General features: G+C 43.1%; 1 protein-coding gene across 10 annotated transcripts in view; it reads right to left on the reverse strand.

Moving 5' to 3' along the window:
* Nucleotides 1-18,964, reverse strand: part of TLN2 (talin 2) — a 495,219-nt gene that overhangs the window by 133,515 nt on the left and 342,740 nt on the right. For all 10 annotated transcript variants that reach the window (XM_061431110.1, XM_061431113.1, XM_061431111.1 and 7 more), the window contains 7 exons: nucleotides 15,292-15,459; nucleotides 13,548-13,842; nucleotides 10,525-10,691; nucleotides 6,938-7,066; nucleotides 5,619-5,732; nucleotides 3,478-3,591; nucleotides 654-788 (listed from right to left, as the gene is read on the reverse strand). In XM_061431110.1, the coding sequence (XP_061287094.1) occupies nucleotides 654-788; nucleotides 3,478-3,591; nucleotides 5,619-5,732; nucleotides 6,938-7,066; nucleotides 10,525-10,691; nucleotides 13,548-13,842; nucleotides 15,292-15,459 (1,122 nt within the window). The remainder of the gene's footprint in view (nucleotides 1-653; nucleotides 789-3,477; nucleotides 3,592-5,618; nucleotides 5,733-6,937; nucleotides 7,067-10,524; nucleotides 10,692-13,547; nucleotides 13,843-15,291; nucleotides 15,460-18,964) is intronic.

Raw genomic sequence — 18,964 nt, forward strand, 5'->3', positions numbered from 1 at the left:
TACAAAGGGAATGTTACAGTAAGAACAATGAATTCATGCCAGAACTTCACGCTAATACCATATCAAACAGAACGGTAAGGAGGGTCTTCGGGAATTAATAAGTTCCAGAGACAGAAACTCCTCAATCCCTAATTCTGTTCTATTAAGAATCCTGGTGAGGTGAATGTTCCCATTTAAGACGTGGAAAACTTTCAGGACAAAGATAATACAAATGATCCTCCAAGTTAGACCTACCACCTCAATAATTTGTTACTAAGTTCACAAGATAATGTCTGAATGATGTGATCACTTACTTTGCCCACAGACTACCTGGCATCAAGAAACAGATGACCAGTCTCCTCTAAGACTGTGAGAAATAGATCATTGCTAGTCCCAGCATAAGGGAGGAGGGGGGAGTATGTAACCTAGCATAGTTTAACCAAAGTCATCTGTAACCAGAAGGTGATAACTAAGTCGAGGAGACAGCAGTTAAAAGTGGTAGAAGTCAGTCCACACAAGCATATTTAATGGTCAAGCAAAGGAAACAGACAATTTCACCAAGAAACATGCCCAGCAATGTTCTGGCCCCAAGGAACACCCAGGTCACAACAAGCAGCAAGGAATTAAAAGCTCCACTTGCGGCAAGCTAACTGCCATGACGAGGGTGCACTTGCCTTCTGTGAGGCGGTACGCAGCTCTGCCAAGCTGGTGGCGAGGTTCTTGGCACACTGGCTCAGTTGCATGGCCGCAGCCTGGTCGCTGACCGTGGGCACTGCAGCTTTGGCAGAGGATACCATCTTGCTTCCAGGCTGTAGAGAGAAAAACAGAAAGTCAGACAGCTCCTGGGCAGCAAGAGTCAGAGAAGAGAGACCCAGAGAGCAATGCCACCATATCAGTCACAACTTACTTTGGCCTAAAACAATGAACATTAAAACTATCTAGTTTCCCCCCAAATTTGCCACCCCAAATCAGATACTCTAGGGCAGGACACTCTAGGAATGTTTGAAACAAAAAGTATGTGTCTTTGTGGGTAGAGTGGGGAGTAAAATTAAAATTGGGATGGTGGCTTGAAATTCTTATTTAAAAAAGATTTGAAAGAGATTTCTCGTTAAAGATATTGTGTTTCTTGGAATAGCTCTTGAATATGTATCTCAACTATATCTAATAGACTATTCAGAAAAATACAGGGATATAAAATGAAACAAATGACCTCTCACATCTCAGAATCCAGGAAAATTTCAATATGTGTGGGTCCTGTGTGCATGCACATATATTTTCCAAAATAAGATCATACTACTTATTCTGTTTTTCAATCTCCTTGTTCCGCATATTCTATTTTTTGATAGCTGTTATAACACTCCAGTGTATACATCTGTTATGACTTTTCAATTCTGTATTGAGTATGTTTTCATATTTTCAAATATAATAAACAATAATGTGATAAACACTTCTGTAGCTAAAATGTTGTACACATTCATTTTTTTTAAAAATAAATTCTACAAAATAAAGTTACCAGAGCAAAGAGTATACATAATTTTAAGGGTATTGATATGTATGCTACACAATTGCTCTTAGCACAGCTATAACAATTTAAATATCAGGTCATAAATATCAAGAACATAGGAATATTATTAATATTTAAAGAATTCATGAGGATTTATACGAAAAATTAGCATGAATATACAAAAAGCATAAAGACACAAGTTTACATAATAAAAACAAATAACTGAAACATGACCACTGTTAAACACTGTGAAAACCACAGAAAGGCAAAATCAAACAATAAAAGCTTTACCAAGCAAATTGGTAAAAACTTTTTAATGATTGCTTTCCCAACTTGGAAGACATGTATTAAAAAGTGTGCTCCATACACTCTAGCTGTACACTTAGATTCATTCATCCTCCTGGAAAGGTTCTTCTATCGCACAGAAGAAGAAAGTTTAAAATGTAAACTTGAAAAAAAGTTTGAAACTTTCGGTCTGTTGATTCCATTTCTATTTATTTCTGACTCTGAACTTATTCTTGTAAAAGTCTGATGCACAGCAAGATTAGAAGAACAAAAGAAACAGGAAAACAAGTGTAGGGACTGGCAGAGTAAGCCCTGGAACACATCCACACTGTACTATTCTAAGACCCTACAATCCTGCTGACCGTGGGACAGACACGGCTGCGTCCAGGCCCGCTAACCACCTACAGCAGAAGACAAACAACTGGTCTAAGCCATAATTCTCGATGTCCCAAGATAAAAATAAGCTGCTTGCAATCTGAGTTCTAGTAACTTACTCTGAGGAAACAATTTAGGAGGGGCAAAGATTTGAGCACACATTAAGTCTCTTTTATTTTTATCATATCACAGGTTGTTTATGATGGCAACTGACTGTAAACAACCTGTATGCCCAATGACAGAAGAAAAGCTAACCACTGAGTATAGGAGATGGGAGACTATGAATCAAAATCATCAATGTTCTTAATAAATGTTAACTTGAAAAACACAGTTAATACACAGTGAATCCCAAGAGAATGCATACATACATAAATGTGTTTATGTATGAAGTTAAAATGTGAGGAAGCACAAGCTTTTCATGTTCTATACCTGCATGTCAGAGCTAAGGCACTTTAACCAAATAGATGTATCAGTGGGTCCTGTAAGTAGAGATTTGAATAGACAGGGATAAGGAAGAAACATACCAAACCAAATTGACTGTTTATGGGGTCCAAGTTGGCAAAGTGCTGAGAGATGTGAAAACAAGAAGTACAAAGGGGGAGTGTTCCCACAACTTAATAGTCATATTTTTTTGAATTAAAAAAAAAAGTGAACCTAGCCTCACTTAACAAAGACCAACAATACTCACTAATTCTACAACTGTCACAAGAAGGCATGACACCTTTGGAGAAGATGTACTCACTGCTTCTTGTTTCCCTGGCTATGAATAGCGCCATGAGATACTCCGGAAACTTGTCATAGTGTTAGTCATTCAGTCGTGTCCGACTCTGTGACTCCATGGACTGTAGCCCACCAGACTCCTCTGTCCATGGAATTCTCCAAGCAGGAATACTAGAGCGGGTAGTCATTCCTTTCTCCAGGGGACCTTTCTGACCCAGAGATCGAACCAATCAAACCGGGGTCTCCTGCATTGCAGGCAGATTCTTTACCGTCTGAGCCACCAGGAAAACTCAGTGAATAATGGCATGACGTATTCCAGAAACTAGCGAACCTAAAGCAATACTGAGTACTAGGCTGTTCTCAAAAAATGGAACTGGTTACATGTCTTCCCTCAGAGAAGAGAAATATAGATAGAAAAATGGCAATTTCCCTATACGTCGGCATCTTGCTTTGCCAAGCTCCATCTCCCTCTCCAGGTCTGCTTACTATGAAAACTTTGCTCTTGCTCTAGAATCTGTGAAGTACTCTCGTAAGGATAAAGGAACCCCCTGCCCAGTGTGGGGTGGGGTGGGTTCTGGTTCTGGGGAAGAGCGGGGCGAATGCTGCTGTAGTACCTGGAGGAAGTTCTGGCTGGAGATGATGAGAGCCAGCTGGGCGCTCAGGTCTTCTGCTTGAGCTTGGCTCCCTCTGACCCCCTGGACCAGCTGAGGAATGTGATCAGCCACCGCCTGCAGGAAGCAAGAAAGATGAAAACTGAGCACATCCAGGATGGTGAGTTACCAACACAGCGTGCGGGGGCAAATGCCCCAAGTGATAATGTTCTGTAGGTGTGCCTTCCCTCCTGGGGGGATGCCTGGTCCAGACCCTGCATTCACTCAGCAGCTGTAGCCAGCAGGGTCCCTGCCAACACTGCGTCCCAACACAGCACCTGTGGGAAGGCTCCTCCTGCACACCCCCTACCATGTGGTCCTCCAGGTCCCAACACACCCAGCACAAGACGATCCTCTATAACTTGGCCTGAAAACAATTTTACCAGTAGCAACTCATACCATCCTGACTCATGAGGATTGAAAACCCTAGAATTAAAGAATCTCTCCAATTTATAGGTAAAGTAGAGATTTATTCAGTCCCATGATCAGAAGAAAGTGAGAGAAATACTCAACTAACAGTATACTTCAGCATGTCGATTTCTGACTTTGTGGTTATATGTTCTGTCCATCAACTTTCATGTCACCATGGTTCCCCTTCCTCTGTTCTCATTTCTTTAATGGGGAAACCCACTGCTCAGCGTGGGGAAGGGAGTACAGCATCCTGTGGTGAGAGCACTTGAAAGAGACCATCTCCACCGTGCCGAGGAGATGACGGCCTTTCACTCAGAGTTCTCCCACACGTCCTCTGCGCCCATGCCCCGTCTGACTAACCAGGCCCTCAGAGCTCATGGCACAGTGGCCAGCACTCTAAGGAAGGGCCCAAGAGCAGCCCACCCTGGTGACATGTTCTTTTCAGGAGTCCATTTAGGCAAAAATCTAAAAAAAAAAAAAAAAATTCGAGGAGACTGTCCGTGGATCCTCTCCAGCAATCTGGTCCGCTTTCCCTTCTGCACAGCATCCTGATAAACAGCAATGCTCTCATCCCCTGACAGGGATACCCACAGGATGAGTATGTTCAGTTTCCTCATAAAATGCAGAGGTGAGGGGTTTCATACTATTTACCTGGACGCAAGAGGCATGTGCTCTCTGAGAAGGGAAATGCCATTTTGCTCTGCCTACTGGCGGCTGATGCCAGGCCCTGATAGGAAACCATCTCTCTCCATAGCAGGCACCTGGCTCTCAGAAAAACCCCCTTGACATGCACAGTTCCAAGGTCAGGGTCCTCCTGTATTGCTGAGGCTTTTCTACCAGAGAAAACTTGCTCCCTAATGAGGGGCTGGGCTCAGAGACCCGGGATTCGGGACTTAAAGGGTCCTGGGTGGTCTCCCTGCAGAAGTAAAGCCATTTCTAAAGTAGAGGCAACAACACCCCTCATGCATGCAGCATTTCAGAGGGGAGTTGAGAAAGGAGAGAGAGGGGTCATAAATCTAACATGTCCCTACATCCAGGTCCCACGGCGGACTGCAAACGCTTGTGGGAGACTTTAGTGAGAAACGGTGCCAAGATGTGGGCGACAGCTATGCAATGAGAGTGTGCATCTGGCACTGCTCAGGGCTCTCCCAGGAGTCAACCGTGGGCCTTCAGGGAAGGCGGCAGAGGCGTGCTGCACCCTCGGCGGCACTGTGGCTTCAGCATGGAATCAGGGCCTGGTCTCCGAAGATCCATCAGGTAACCAGAGTAAGCCCCGAGCACAGCAGCACTGAGACCAGGCAGGACGGATAAATCCAAGACTGAAGGTACATGCCACTGCTCAAAGGGAGGGAGGCACTTGGGAAATTCGATGCTTCATTACTGCTTCAGAGCCCGAAAATGGCCTCATCATCGATTGTCCTTGATTTGTGCTCACAAAAAGGAGGAAAAGAATCCAGACAAAGGAAAGACAACGCTGGTAAAAACATTGTGCTTCCCTTCCAAGTACAGGCCATCCGCTTAATAGACAAAAGCCAGATGTGCGTATGTGTGTGTACACCTGAAACACGGGAGCCAGAACAAACTGGATTAGGGGCCTGGGTGATGGGTCTTAACTGAATTAGCCGGCACCACGTGCTCTAATGCTATCAGGGTGTCCTTCAGCAGACCTGGCTCTCCGGTGGCCAGAGCCTCACCTTGCAGCTCTGCACCAGCTGCTGCTGGGCCGCGGGGTTCTTGTTGGACACGGCTGCGTTCTGGGAGGCGGCGATGGTCTGAGTGGCTGCAGCCGCAGCCTGCTTGGCTGCAACCTGGGGGGGTGGGCGGGACAGAGAGAGGAGGTGAGCCAGGGTTCTCGTGTGCAAACACACACACACACTGATATACATCTCTCCACTAAAGGGGGCACCGGACAGCTATAAGAAAGGGAGCACCAGGCGCAGACTCCACCCTTTCAGCACCACTGAATCCTAACCTAGCTGAGTCCTGATGTCTTCCTTTGGTTTATGTTGCCTGGGACAAATGAAAAAGAGAGGCTGGCTTGAGTGTCCAAGTTCCGGTGTTCATTTTTCTTTCCACAAAAGACAAGGGACAAGTCCCAAGACCATATGGAACTGATAAGCAGCACCAAGCCTAAATGTTTTAGGAAAAAGGCCTCTCTCTCCCATGAGGCATGGGCTGCTTTCTGGGTCACGTGCCAGGCATAAACACTGGTGCTCCTAACTTGCCTGGGTTCAGAAAGGCCCAGGCCTTTCTGGGCCTGGCACACTTAATCATGTTGACTCTCCAGTCTCCTTCCATGGACATGGAGGCCGGTTGTTTTCCAGAACCCAGAAAACTACACGTTGGGATTCCTCACCAGACAGGCAAGTTCTGGCCTCAAATTCCCCCCAAATTGTACCCTAAGAGTCTCCTGTGTACATTTGTGAGATTCATTTTCTAAAGAATTTGTACCTATTACTTTTTTCCCAAGAATAAATGAGCATTCTGAAAAATGACAAAAGTATTTATTAGTCCCTTTCATACCTCTTTATTCCCATTTCCAATCTTCAAAAGTGATTACTTTCTATTGGAAGTCCTGAAAGAACATTACCTCCAACAAAATATTTACATTTTAGCTACACTTTTACATTTTTTCCTGAACATGTACATCCCTTAATGCCAGGGGAAAACAAACAAACAAAAAAAAAACCCCACAAAAACCCTGGTTCCTCCTGAAAGAAAATTTGAATTTTATTCAAGACTGTTAAACTTTGAAAAGATCTTGGCTTTGTGCAAACATGACCTGAAGCAGTTTTTCAAACTGTGTCAATGGATCTAAACCACTGGACCTAAACGAACAGCGGCCCTAAACCAGCTGTTCAAGTTGCTCATGGCATCTAATACATTAAACTGCATCATCCATATTGATTTAGCTTCCTTTGGATGGGCATTGCCTTATGAATTCGACTGTTCTTTCAATGGACTCTCTGCAAATCTAAACTCTAGCAAACCAGGCTCTTTACTCCTTACTGACCTCCAGTCGGTTGACGATTTTTTTCTTAATAGCATTCTGGGCCGCAGCATTGGTTGCTACCCGGAGACCTTCGGCAGCTTCTCTCAGCCTTTGCTGCTGGTCCTCGTTCTCAGGGTTGGCTGCAGCCCCCTGCCAAGGTGAAAGCAAAGATTCCAGGAGGTCCAGGGGGCAATGTGCCAAAGACACTGAATTTATGCCTTCAATTTTATTTTTCCTAGGAGTACAAGATATCTCAGAATGCTCCGAGCAGTATCTTTGTGACAAAGATGTTTCCTCTCAATAAAAAAAAAAATATCTACCAGGGGATGGGATGTTTCAACAATGCACAGCGGAACAGGAGAAATCCAATGGTAACACTTAAGGTGATAGCCTTCGTCATCCATATCAATTACCTTGTGGTCAGAAACCCACGGTTTAAAAGCTGTTAAGTCCCTCCTGCTCACATCTCTCGGGAAGAACTATATTTTAACTAGAGTGACAGACACATATCCCTGCTGAAAGATTCTCCTGTCCTGCTGTACTGGCGAATGAGAATGGGCTAAGATTACAGTATCACACAGGGGCCCAGGTTGCAGGGAGGAGGGAGAGGAATGCCATTCAAAGTTCTATGAGGCAATGTTGTTCAAGAAAGACCATATCTAGAAATTACATTTCTAGAGAGCCTGAGTTGGCAAATGTATTCAAGTAGAATTGGTACCCAATTGTACTAAAGTAACAAGAGAAATTGATGCTGCTATCCTGGCATGGAAAGGGGAGGGTTCCATGCACTGCCGATGGCCATGCTTCCCTCGTGTAAGCCCATGGCTCTTTTATCACGTTACTGGAGAAGTCCGAGTGGATTTTACTTAGATAAGTAGGGTTTTGAAGAACAGAAAGGCTAAAGACAATGTAGGGAGAAGATAATTTTACTGCATGATGAGTGAGTGTACAAGTGTTAGTCACTCAGTCATGTCCGATTCTTTGTGACCCCATGGACTGTAGCCTGCTAGGCTTCTCTGTCAATGGAATTCTCCAAGCAAGAATGCTGGAGTGGGTAGCCATTCTCTTCTCCAGGGGATCTTCCTGGCCCAGGGACTGAACCGTTGTCTCCCACATTGCAGGCAGATTCTTTACCATCTGAGCCACCAGAGAAGCCCCAAATCAACAAAAACATAAAGCTTATCCAGTCTTATACCTCTACCAGCAATAAAAAGCATCAATCAAGATTCTTCGCACAGGGCCTGGATGTTTTGTGACCAGCACTGGATGTAAATAGATGAATGAGTTTCTTTCCATGAACATTTTCAGGCCATAATAATTGCTTGCAAGGCAGAAAGAAACACACCAATTACTGAAAATCAATTTTTTGAACGTCTCCATTTCCCATATGGCCACCTAGCCAAGTTTACCAATTTGTAAAAATTGACTTCTCTGAACTACGGTATTTATAAGAAGTCATAGGAATTCACACTGAGTGGGACAGATCTAACACCCATGGCAGAGTTGTACTGGCAATCTTCTTGGATGGAATCTCCCATTCTTTCAAATCTAAAACCACTTTCACTAGTCTTGATTTTGTGTTTCTAGCAACTAAAAAATTGTATCTTTGCACTTCGCAGGTGAAAGGATTGTTAGGGCTCCTTTTGCATTCTTCTGCTTTCATGAGAGTCATTTTTTCTGGTCACTGGGTATTTTTTATCAATGCCTCCCGTGGCACACCAGCCTAAACTGTGTGTTTAAGCAGCAGGAAAGCACCATTTCTGTACTTTATACTGACGTGTGTGTCTGGATCCTTCCTTAGCAATGTCTTTGATGATGAACATATATTAGATATGGGGTACTAATTTTGGCCTGCAATCTTAGTTACTGATTATCTATATTTTTTCTTCACATTAAATATATTCTTTGTAAGTCTAACTACCATATATTCTTTATCTTTCAACAAAATTCAGCAATTAAAATATTGCCATGATGACTTTTAACTAAAAGATTAAAATAACTTAGAAAAACACTCAACTTGTCCCATTTAATATAAATAATCCAAAATAACAAATACTTTGGTAAGTCGGTATATGCAGTGAATGGGTCTGGGGACCACCACCACACATCTAGAAAAAAATGCGCACACTGGTTGGCTTAGTCCTGGTTACCTGATAATAGGCTTAACTTTTCTCTTAGTTCTAATTTTCTCATCTGTAAAATAAAGGACTAGACTTTTCACTCTGGAAGAGAGCATGGCAACCCACTCCAGTATTCTTGTCTGGAGAATTCCATGGACAGAGGAGCCTGGCAGGCTACAATCCCTAGGGATGCAAAGAGCTGAACACGACTGAAGCAACTCAGCACATATGCAGACTTTTCATTAAAGTTCTTTCCAGCCTAGCAAGTAATTTTTGTGAACATGAGGAGGTTTGCTTGAAATGGCTTTGTTTAAACTTAGAAAGAAGAGAGAAAAAAGGAAAGAAAACCAGTAACAACCTTAAAAAAAAAAAAAAAAACTTACTATAATCCAAAGGTCTAATGTGTATTTTTGCTAAAAGGCATGGTTAGAAGCAGAGCTTCTTGGCAGAAAGAGGGATCAGAGCAGAGGAAGGAAGTTCAGACTCTGCCCCTCCTTGGGATTCTCTTCAGTCCCACACAGGATATATCTCCGAGGACTCTCAGCCCCTCAGGTAATATAATGATGAGTTAGACAAGGAGGAAGGTCTACTGGATATCACTGCATGTCACAGACATTGAAAGTGAATGAAATTCACATACTTGGTTGAGATACCCTACTGTTCTGTTAGAAGCCAAGGAGACAGGCTAAGCTGTGGGGGATGTATAATGAACCTGAAAATGCATAGAAATACATTCAACATGTTACCTTGGGGATATGAACTTGAAGCTGGTTTCTATTTTTTTAATCATATATATACATGAATTGTATAAGGTATAAAATTATATAAGGCAATTACATATAAAATCATATATAAGGTAATCTTTTGAATTTTGCCTGTGTATGTATGTATATGTATGTATGTATATATATATATTCTTTTTCAGATTCTTTTCCCATATAGGTTATTATAAAATACTGAGTACAGAGTTCCCTGTGCTATACAGTTAGTTCTATCTTATATATAATAGTATGTATATATTAATCCCAAATTCCTAATTTATCTCTCCCCCACATCCCCTTTGGTAATCACAAGTTGGTCACTTATGCAAAATCTTGGAAGAAGTTTAGCTGAGAAGTCAAACGGAGGGTAAAGTGACATTAAGGCTACAGGAAGAAAACAGGTCAAAGTGAATTTACTGTTGAAAATCTCAACTTTAGTCACCATTTTCAATAATGTCAATGGCAATGCCTCAATGGAAAGAATACTTGCTAAGCAGGGACTCTGCTATCTATGGCTGAGTCAGCACCATTTTCCTAAAGAGTTTCATTCACGTGTTCCATGATTTCCCTGTGTCCCACTTGAAGAAGGTTAAGCATTACAAAGCCACGTAGATTTTAAATAAATAAAAACATATACTCTGTTAACTACTCTTTATCTTGAAGGTAACTTTCAGATTCTCACTTTCAATAACGTTCACTTTTCAAGTGAATAAATCCAATGTACTACCTTTGCAGCCTCCACCATGCGAGCTGTGGAGTCAGCCAAGAGTTTAGCTGCTGCCAGGAGCTTCTTGGAATTCTCCATGTCGATTTCAGCTTCCGCGTCTGACCTCATGGCGTTGACGAGGTCTGAGGTGGCCTGGGCCAGGACCCGGGCCTGGCGTACCATTTCACCTAGAGGGTGGGACAGAGGATGCAGTCTGTGCGTCTGCCTCTTAAAGCTCAGGGGAAACCTCAGGGGCCAGTACAGTCTCGTCTCTGTTCCTCTGGCAAAAAGGACAAAGAGAAATAAGCCTCCATGCTCCATTCCTAAGCAATGAAGCCAAGTCAGACCCAGAACCAAAAACATTCCCTATGGCTGCCAGGCCTGTCTACCCCAGAGGCATCCAAGTTCAGTCTCTAACTGTGCGGGATAGAGATGACATAAGTAACCTAAGAGGAACTTTTTATAAAGAGAAGGCAGGGAACAAGATTATGTGGATTTACTATATGCATTTATGCTTAGTAAATACTTATATAAAAAATACTATTTTCCACATGTCAAGAGTCTCTTATACCAAAGCCCCTATGATAAGCTCTTTGAGTAATGTGCATAGAAAAAAGTTATTTTTTAATTTTGAGCCTGCCTAACATCAGATGAGTGGTATCACATAACCCACTCTATTTGTGTCACTTGGCTCTAACTCATAGAAAGCACAGACCCCAGTTTCATGCTCAGATGCTGAGATCTGCTTTGGCCCAGTCTCCCTATCAATTATTTCTTTGCTCACCCTTTCCTTCCCAGCATTGGCTTTGATCTTGTTCTTAGGAACTGTGATTTTATTGAAATCTGTTTCAACTTCCTTTTGGAAGTGGGAGGGCTACCATCATAAACATTAAAAAATAAAACGATTCAAATATGAGCAATATCCTCCTTTGGGTCATTTGTGGAGAATCTTGAGGCACTACCAGCATGAAGGGGGAATGGGAAACTTCATGAAAATCATAATGTGCTCGATTCAAGGTACCCTGGATTAGCTCCTGGGACAAGGAAGGGACATTAGTGAAAAACTGGTGAAATCTGAATAATGTCTGTAGTTTAAAGAACTGTAATGTACCAATGCTCATCTCCCAGTCCTGACCAATGTCCTGTAGGCTGGGGGAGATGTTAAAAACAGAGGAAACAGGGAATAGTAAAGGAAAAGTCTATTACTCCAGCAACTTTTCTATAGATATAAAAAAATCCCACAATATGAAGTTTATTTAAATGAAAGAACCAAAAGAACCCACTTCTTAAATCACTTAAGAAAGATGGAGAAAAGCACAAGGTAGTTTTCTTAAAAAAAAAAAAAAAAAACTCGACTTCTCTGTGCTGATGAATAAGTAGGAAAATAGACATCTTTCAAACTACTGGTGGGGTTGCAAACTGTGGAACCTTTCTGGAGAGAAATTTCAGACATATTTAAAATTAAAAATGTACATACTTATTGACCCAGAAATTCAAATGATGGGAACCTGTCCTATCTATACTCCCCAAAGTAAACAGAGATATTTTTACAAGAATCATTACTACATTAACTTTATAAAACAAACAAAAATTTGGAAATTACCATTAGAAAACAACTGGTTAAGTAAATTATGATGTATTCTTGAATAGAATACTATGCTCCCATTAGAAAGAATACTATAGGTCAACAGGCAGAAACATTCTAATATATTCAGTGAAAAATGCTGCAAAAGAGTATATGTCATAGAACTCCATTAATATGGAAAAAAAGAGGATGTTATACACACATACACCTATATCTAGGTAGGAAGACTGAACATTTCTGAACAGGTAAAACGGAAATTGGTAAATGGTCATTTCCAGAGATTTAGATGGGATAGTGATGGGCTGGGTCTGCTGCTGCTGCTGCTGCTGCTAAGTTGCTTCAGTCGTGTCTGACTCTGTGCAACCCCATAGACGGCAGCCCACCAGGCTCCCCCGTCCCTGGGATTCTCCAGGCAAGAACACTGGAGTGGGTTGCCATTTCCTTCTCCAATGCATGAAAGTGAAAAGTGAAAGTGAAGTCGCTCAGTCATGTCTGACTCTTCTCGACCCCATGGACTGCAGCCTACCAGGCTCCTCCGTCCATGGGATTTTCCAGGCAAGAGTACTGGAGTGGGCTGCCATTTCCTTCTCCAGGGCTGGGTCTGGGGAGACTTAATTTTTAACTAATAGGCTGAAAAGGTTATATATATATATATATGTGTGTGTGTGTGTGTGTGTGTGTGTGTATGTATAGTGATGTTTGACATCTTAGGAAAACTTTTCTGGTTGGAAAGAAACTGCCCCTCACAAAGCTAGCAAATAGTCAGAGACAGTAAAAGGTCTAGCCAAGAGTATGGTGGCAAACTAACCAATCCAGAGCTATCCTCTATCTGGCCCCTACAGCTAGGAGGCAATATTTCTCTGCCTTCATCACCCCAGAGCCATGGATGAGGCAACTTGGGATCATACCTATAAGGGAAGAGCCAGCTGAAATTATTTAGACTAGTCAAACCTAGGTTGTTAATCTTGCTCCATCTTGCTTTTTCTATGGAAATCCCAATAAAGGCAGTGTCCTGAGCTCTCTCCTCAATCCTGTCTCTTGCCATCTGGTCAGAACCTGATGCTTCCCTTGTGACCCTGTGTGACAGGCAAAGACGCCCTGACTGGGACCTCTGAGTATAATAAACGCCCAAGCCTCATTCTTGCCTCTTCCTGTGGTGACACCAACTTCACCATAGCCAACATGGACATTCTGGGAACAAAAGGGATATACTGTGTACCTAAATTATATATATACATATAAAACTCTAGATGACATTAAGTCTCTCGGTGTTGCTTAGACGGGCAGATTAGAAGCCTTCTATCTTTCCCAGCTTCAGAAGAAGGCTATGACTGAGAGTGATTAGCATTAGCCCTTTTACCAGGTGTCCAGGAAACCAGCATCTGACTTGCTCACAGTCAGTGCCATCAGGGAACCCCACACTGCCTGGCCCACCCACAGCCCCAGCCCAGCCCCTCACCAGCATCGCCCATGGAGCTGAAGATGCTCTCGGTGACACACATGATGGTGTCGGTGGCCTGGTCGTAGCGACCGATGGGCTCGCCTCGGCTGGCGAACTGGCGTACGTGCTGCAGGAGGTCGTGGAGGGCCTGGCTGACCACGCTGGCAGCCGCGCTGACCTGCTTCAGCAGCTCAGTGTCGTCGGTGGCCGCCTGGCAGGCACGGACACAGTTTTCTACTGAGCGATCCACAAGCTTCCCTGCTTCAATCAGCTGCTCCTGGCACACGGGGGAGCTGATGGTGGGGCTCACGACCTGAAGCGAGACGGGAGTGGGTCTTGGGCGCTGAGTCACAACTCTAGTCTCCAGTGCCCACTAGCACTTCTGCCACGTCCTTCCCTGCCCTGGGCCTCAGTTCCTTACTTAGAGGACCAGCAATCAAACTGAACCGTCACTGGAGGTTTCTCATACTCGACCACTTCACTTTGTGATTTTTGGATGCCCACTAACTTTCACCTCCTTTACTGCTCTATGACCGTGGATACTACTGACTACTTCTGTAGAGAGAAATTTCTGATATTTACCATTTACCCCTCTTCCTCTTGGGAACCTCTGAACTGAGTATTCCAAGCTGAGATAAAGACTATGTCAAAGAATTATAATTTTTTTCCAGACATATTTCCTGGAAGTCTGCTTCATGGTTTAGAGAATAGAGTGGGTTGCTTCAGCATCTGTGAAACTCGGCTGGTGAACAAGGAAAGCAGGAGGAGGAAGACCATCAATGATGCTCCGATTGATGCTGCAAACCCTCTCCTAGGACTGGAAATGCCAGGCGGAACCAGATTACAGATCCGTGCGTGTGTGCTCGGTTGCTCAGTTGTGTCCGACTCTGTGATTCTATGGCCTGGGATCCACCAGGCTCCTCTGTCCATCCATGGCATTTCCCAGGCAAGAAAACTGGAGTGGGTTGCCCTTCCCTTCTCCAGGGGATCTTCCTGACCCAGGGATTGAATCCATGTCTCCTGCACTGGCAGGAGGATTCTTTACTGCTGAGCCATGAGGGAAGCTCTTACATCTGTACAGTATGTTGTATCGTCAGGTGGAGAAACTAACACCTACCATCTTGTGATGCATTATCTCAGCAAAGATACACGTGGTTGAGTGGAAAGGGTATCTGAAGTTAGACCAGCCTGAGTTGCAAGCCTAGTCCAGGCACTTATGATTTCTGTGGCTGTAATCACTCAGTAACATCTAAGGGCCTCAGTCTCCTCTTCAGTAAACCGGGGGTGATGGTGCTTCATGAGGTTCTGTGTTACACAGAGTGTGTGCATCCTAATGACAACCATGAACTACATCATTATCCCTCATTCTGATACTGTGCAGTGCAGAAAGGGCTCCCACTATGTAGGTTATTACTGAACCCATGTATAATGCTATAACGGCATAATCCAAGAGCTCTTTGTGCACAGGGGTAAATAAGACATGCTGAGAAGTCCGAAGGGGAGACACAGCAATTTACATGCAGAAATGGCAATTAGACACGGAAAAGTACCACTGCTTCAGGACTTGAGCAAGGAAAAAATTATTAAAGTGGAATTGGACAGCTTATGCTAAAATACTACCATTTCACCTAAAAGACACCTGAAGCAAGCTCTGAATCTCAGACAATTTTAACAAGCTCTGCCCCTGCTTCCTCTCACAGACTGGAGGCGGATAAGAGCACGTGACACTCTGAAGAAAGGGCTGGGGTGCCCACCAGCTTACCTTGGCGCACGCCACTAGCTGGGAGGTAGAGAGGGCACACTGGGTGGCCGCGGCGATCACCCTGTTCTGCAGGACCGTGTCCTCAGCCACTTGGGCAACATTCTTTGCCTTTAGTACCAACATGGCAGCAGCATTGGCAACAGCTTTAGCCAAACTCATTAAAACGTCCTAAGGAAGGGGAAACAGAAAATAGTTATTTATATTTTGCCAGTCATCCATCAGAGCTGGAAAATAAAGCACTTAAATATTTTATGAAAATTCCATTCGACCTTTTTCCTTCAGTACTTTAGAATAACACTTTTTCCACTTATTTTACTGAAATGTCAAGTTAGTCTGAAAGCTAATTAAGGAAGGAGACTTAATCCTAATACTACAGTCTCCTATACTATAAGTAGCATAGGTTTCAATATAAAATAGGTTAATTTGAAGGAAGGGCTTTTTTTTTTTTTTAGGGCTTTTGTTTTAACCATTGATTCACATTTGTGCATTTAAACAACACTCAGAATCTTGACAACACCTCCTGAGTATGTGGTAGATCCAGCTGAAAATATACACTGAGTGGTAGGAAGGATGAAATTCATGGCCCGCCATGTCATCATGCTCCACTGTGACTTGAAAATTTATCTTTTGGATCTCTACTTTGCACAAGGATCCAAGCTGTTATCAGTTCAGCCACATCTTGGCCTCCAGAGGGCAACGTTGAACATGCATGGCTAGGACCTCCAGCTCAATAGCTCATGAATTCTCTGAACATAAGTTATCCTCAGTGTTCTGTAGCCTTCTAGATGGAGATAAATTATTATGAAAAGTGGAAAGGGAGCCTATATAAATAAACCAGTCTCAAGAAGACCTCACCAATGATGCAAAGCACTCTGAGCCTTTAAAGATCAGTTTATGTTGCAGGTCAACATAAAGGCTTCCTGCCTGCAGGCTGGAGAATCCTTTGACTCCCCCATCAGGTCTGTCATCATTCTGTGACCTGAAGAATCACCACTGCTACATTTAATGCACTTCTTGGCTTTTAATATTGAAGGTCATTTATTTTGTTTGGAAATGCCTTCCCAAACATATAGGCCAATTTTATTTTCAACCAGCATGTCAAGGCTTTCTCCCAGAGGAAATGTGGTTAGAAGTCTTTATTAATTCATCAGATAATGAAAAGCACTTTTGATTCTGAATGCAAAAGGCACCCACAGAGTCTTTACAACAAGATATTTTATGAGAAGATATACTGGAAAGAGTGTTCTGCTTGTACAATTTTATACAGAGCAAAGACTATATGTTTATTGTTGCTGCCACTCTTTGCGACCCTATGAACTGTAGCTTGCCAGGCTCCTCTGTCCATGGGATTTCCCAGGCAAGAATACTGGAGTGCGTTGCCATTTCCTTCTCCAAGGGATTTTCCTGACCCAGGGATTGAACCCATGTCTCCCGCACGGCAGGAGGGTGCTTTACCACTGAGCCACTTGGAAAGCCCAAGACCATATACGTTATCCAGGCAAATCAGAAACCCATGCATCCACCAAGTAAGGAGATTTTAAAATGGACAATAACAAAGCAGTCAGAAAAGGGCAGTTTGATCCAGTCTTTCTTAGGTTTCTGGTGTTTACTCGATGTCCAAGGGGAAGTCATAGCCTGTGGTGCCAAGAGGTGAAGAGGCCTTTGGGATCCGACTGGCACTCATCTGCCACAGAACTTCTAGAAATTGATCCCAACACAGCCTGCAAAGCTATGGTTCTTGGCCCTCTATCTCAATGCTTAGTGAAAGCAAAATTTGAAAGTCACAAATTATTATCAAGATTTTTAAAAGCAGTCTTCCAAAATGTGTCAAAGTATTCCTTCCCTTGAAAGGAATCCATCTTCTCACCCAGAGACCAAGATGTGGTCATGGTTTTGTTAGACTGATTTAAAAATCCTGATTCTCCTACTAATTTTGTCCACCCCCCCGCACACAAAAAATACAGTTAGAAAAAGAACATGATCCTGTGGCTATAGTTGCTGACAAGGCCCTTGTCAAACTTTTCAACAAGACCACTATTATGCAGCTCATGTAGAATAAACCTTTGTTAACTCTGGGAACATGCAGTACACTGAAAACTCAAGAAAAAGCTCCAAGATAGGATCTCAAGAACTGGAAAACCAAGAGAGTAAGAAATCCAATGTCAGTAAGCCAGGGGTTACCCACAACTGGAGGAGACTGTAGGATGACCTTACTGCACTGGTGTTTACCTAGAGACCTTACAGAAACAGGAAACATTCAAGCCAGGTCTTTCCTGTTAAGAAAACCACCATGGGACACTATCCTGAACTTGAACCTGCTTCTCTAGCCCATCTGAATAGAAGCAGACATTGGAGGCAGAGTTTATATTTACACGTGATGGAAACAGTTTGTCAAAGAATAAAAGGGGAAAAATCTATTAAAAAAAAAAAAAACCAAGAACCCACATGGATATATGAGATGCTTTAAGAAAGAGCTGTGACTTCCCTCTCAACTATTCCCAGACATTAGAAAATAAGTTGACTGCTTCAGGATAATTAAGCCTAGTAAACCAACGGATGAATCTCATATTTAACCAATTTCTAAGTAGGTACCTACTTACAAAGAACTACTTGCTCTAATACAAAATCCATAGGACAACACATGTGTTTGGGGATCTAATCAAGGGGAAGGAAGGATGAGGACATAATTAGCTTGGCTTTAGCAGGTTGTATTTATGTGGTCTACGTTAGTTCTGTTTACAGTTATTACCGGCCATGCTAGCACAGAAATGGCTTCCAGGAATACCCCTACCACCCATTCTGTGCCTCAGCCTCCCTGATCACATGAATGTTCAGGCACTGAATGTTCAAGCCTTAATGCAGGATCTGAACGAGTCCTGTGTCCCCAGCACCCCAGGAATGTGGAAAGTAGAGGAGAAGGGGCATGTTTAATGTATCCACAACATACATGATCATATCTTAGAGTAACTAACGCATCTCGAGGTGATGAAATCCAGTAGTTCTAGATGAAATAGCAAGCAAAATTGCCCCCCTTGAGGCAACTGGAATGCTAATAGAAAGCTGGATGATTTTATTCTAAATTCTACAGAAATTCCAAACACTGAACCTGCCATAGGATTTAGAAAAGGGTACCTTCCTGAAAACCTGGACTGCAGCAGTTTAATGAGAACGTATTTGTATGTTACTTGTAAAATTAAGACTTAGGAGGAGGAGGAAGAGGAATGAAAGGCATCTGCCCATAAGTATGTGAGAAGAGGAGTTCATCTGGCCTGAAGATCCCCAGCAGGAGGCCTCCCCACCCCATTTGCGGGGGCTGGGAATGGAGGCAGACAAGTTGAGATCTTGTCTGAGCTGGCAGTGCATCCAGCCAGCTGTAGACAGTGGCTACAGCTGGTCCCCAGAGGATATGTCTTTGGTATTGAAAAAAAAGGGGGGGTGGGTGACAAAAGGGACTTCTCTGCCACACTTGTGGTTCTGAATATGACACAGACACATTCAAAGGTCTCAACACAATGGAATGCTTGTGCTGTGTGGGAGCAGAGTGTATGGGAGTGCGTGTGTTTTCACTATTACATGTGGACTCAAGAATGATGCAATTCAAAACTGCCCCAAATAGATAAAACAAGACTGGCCATGAGTGGATAATTGTAGAGTTGGGTGGTTGATATAAGGA

This window comes from Bos javanicus, chromosome 10 (genome assembly GCF_032452875.1).
Source record: "Bos javanicus breed banteng chromosome 10, ARS-OSU_banteng_1.0, whole genome shotgun sequence".
In the NCBI taxonomy this organism is placed as follows: Eukaryota; Metazoa; Chordata; class Mammalia; order Artiodactyla; family Bovidae; genus Bos; species Bos javanicus.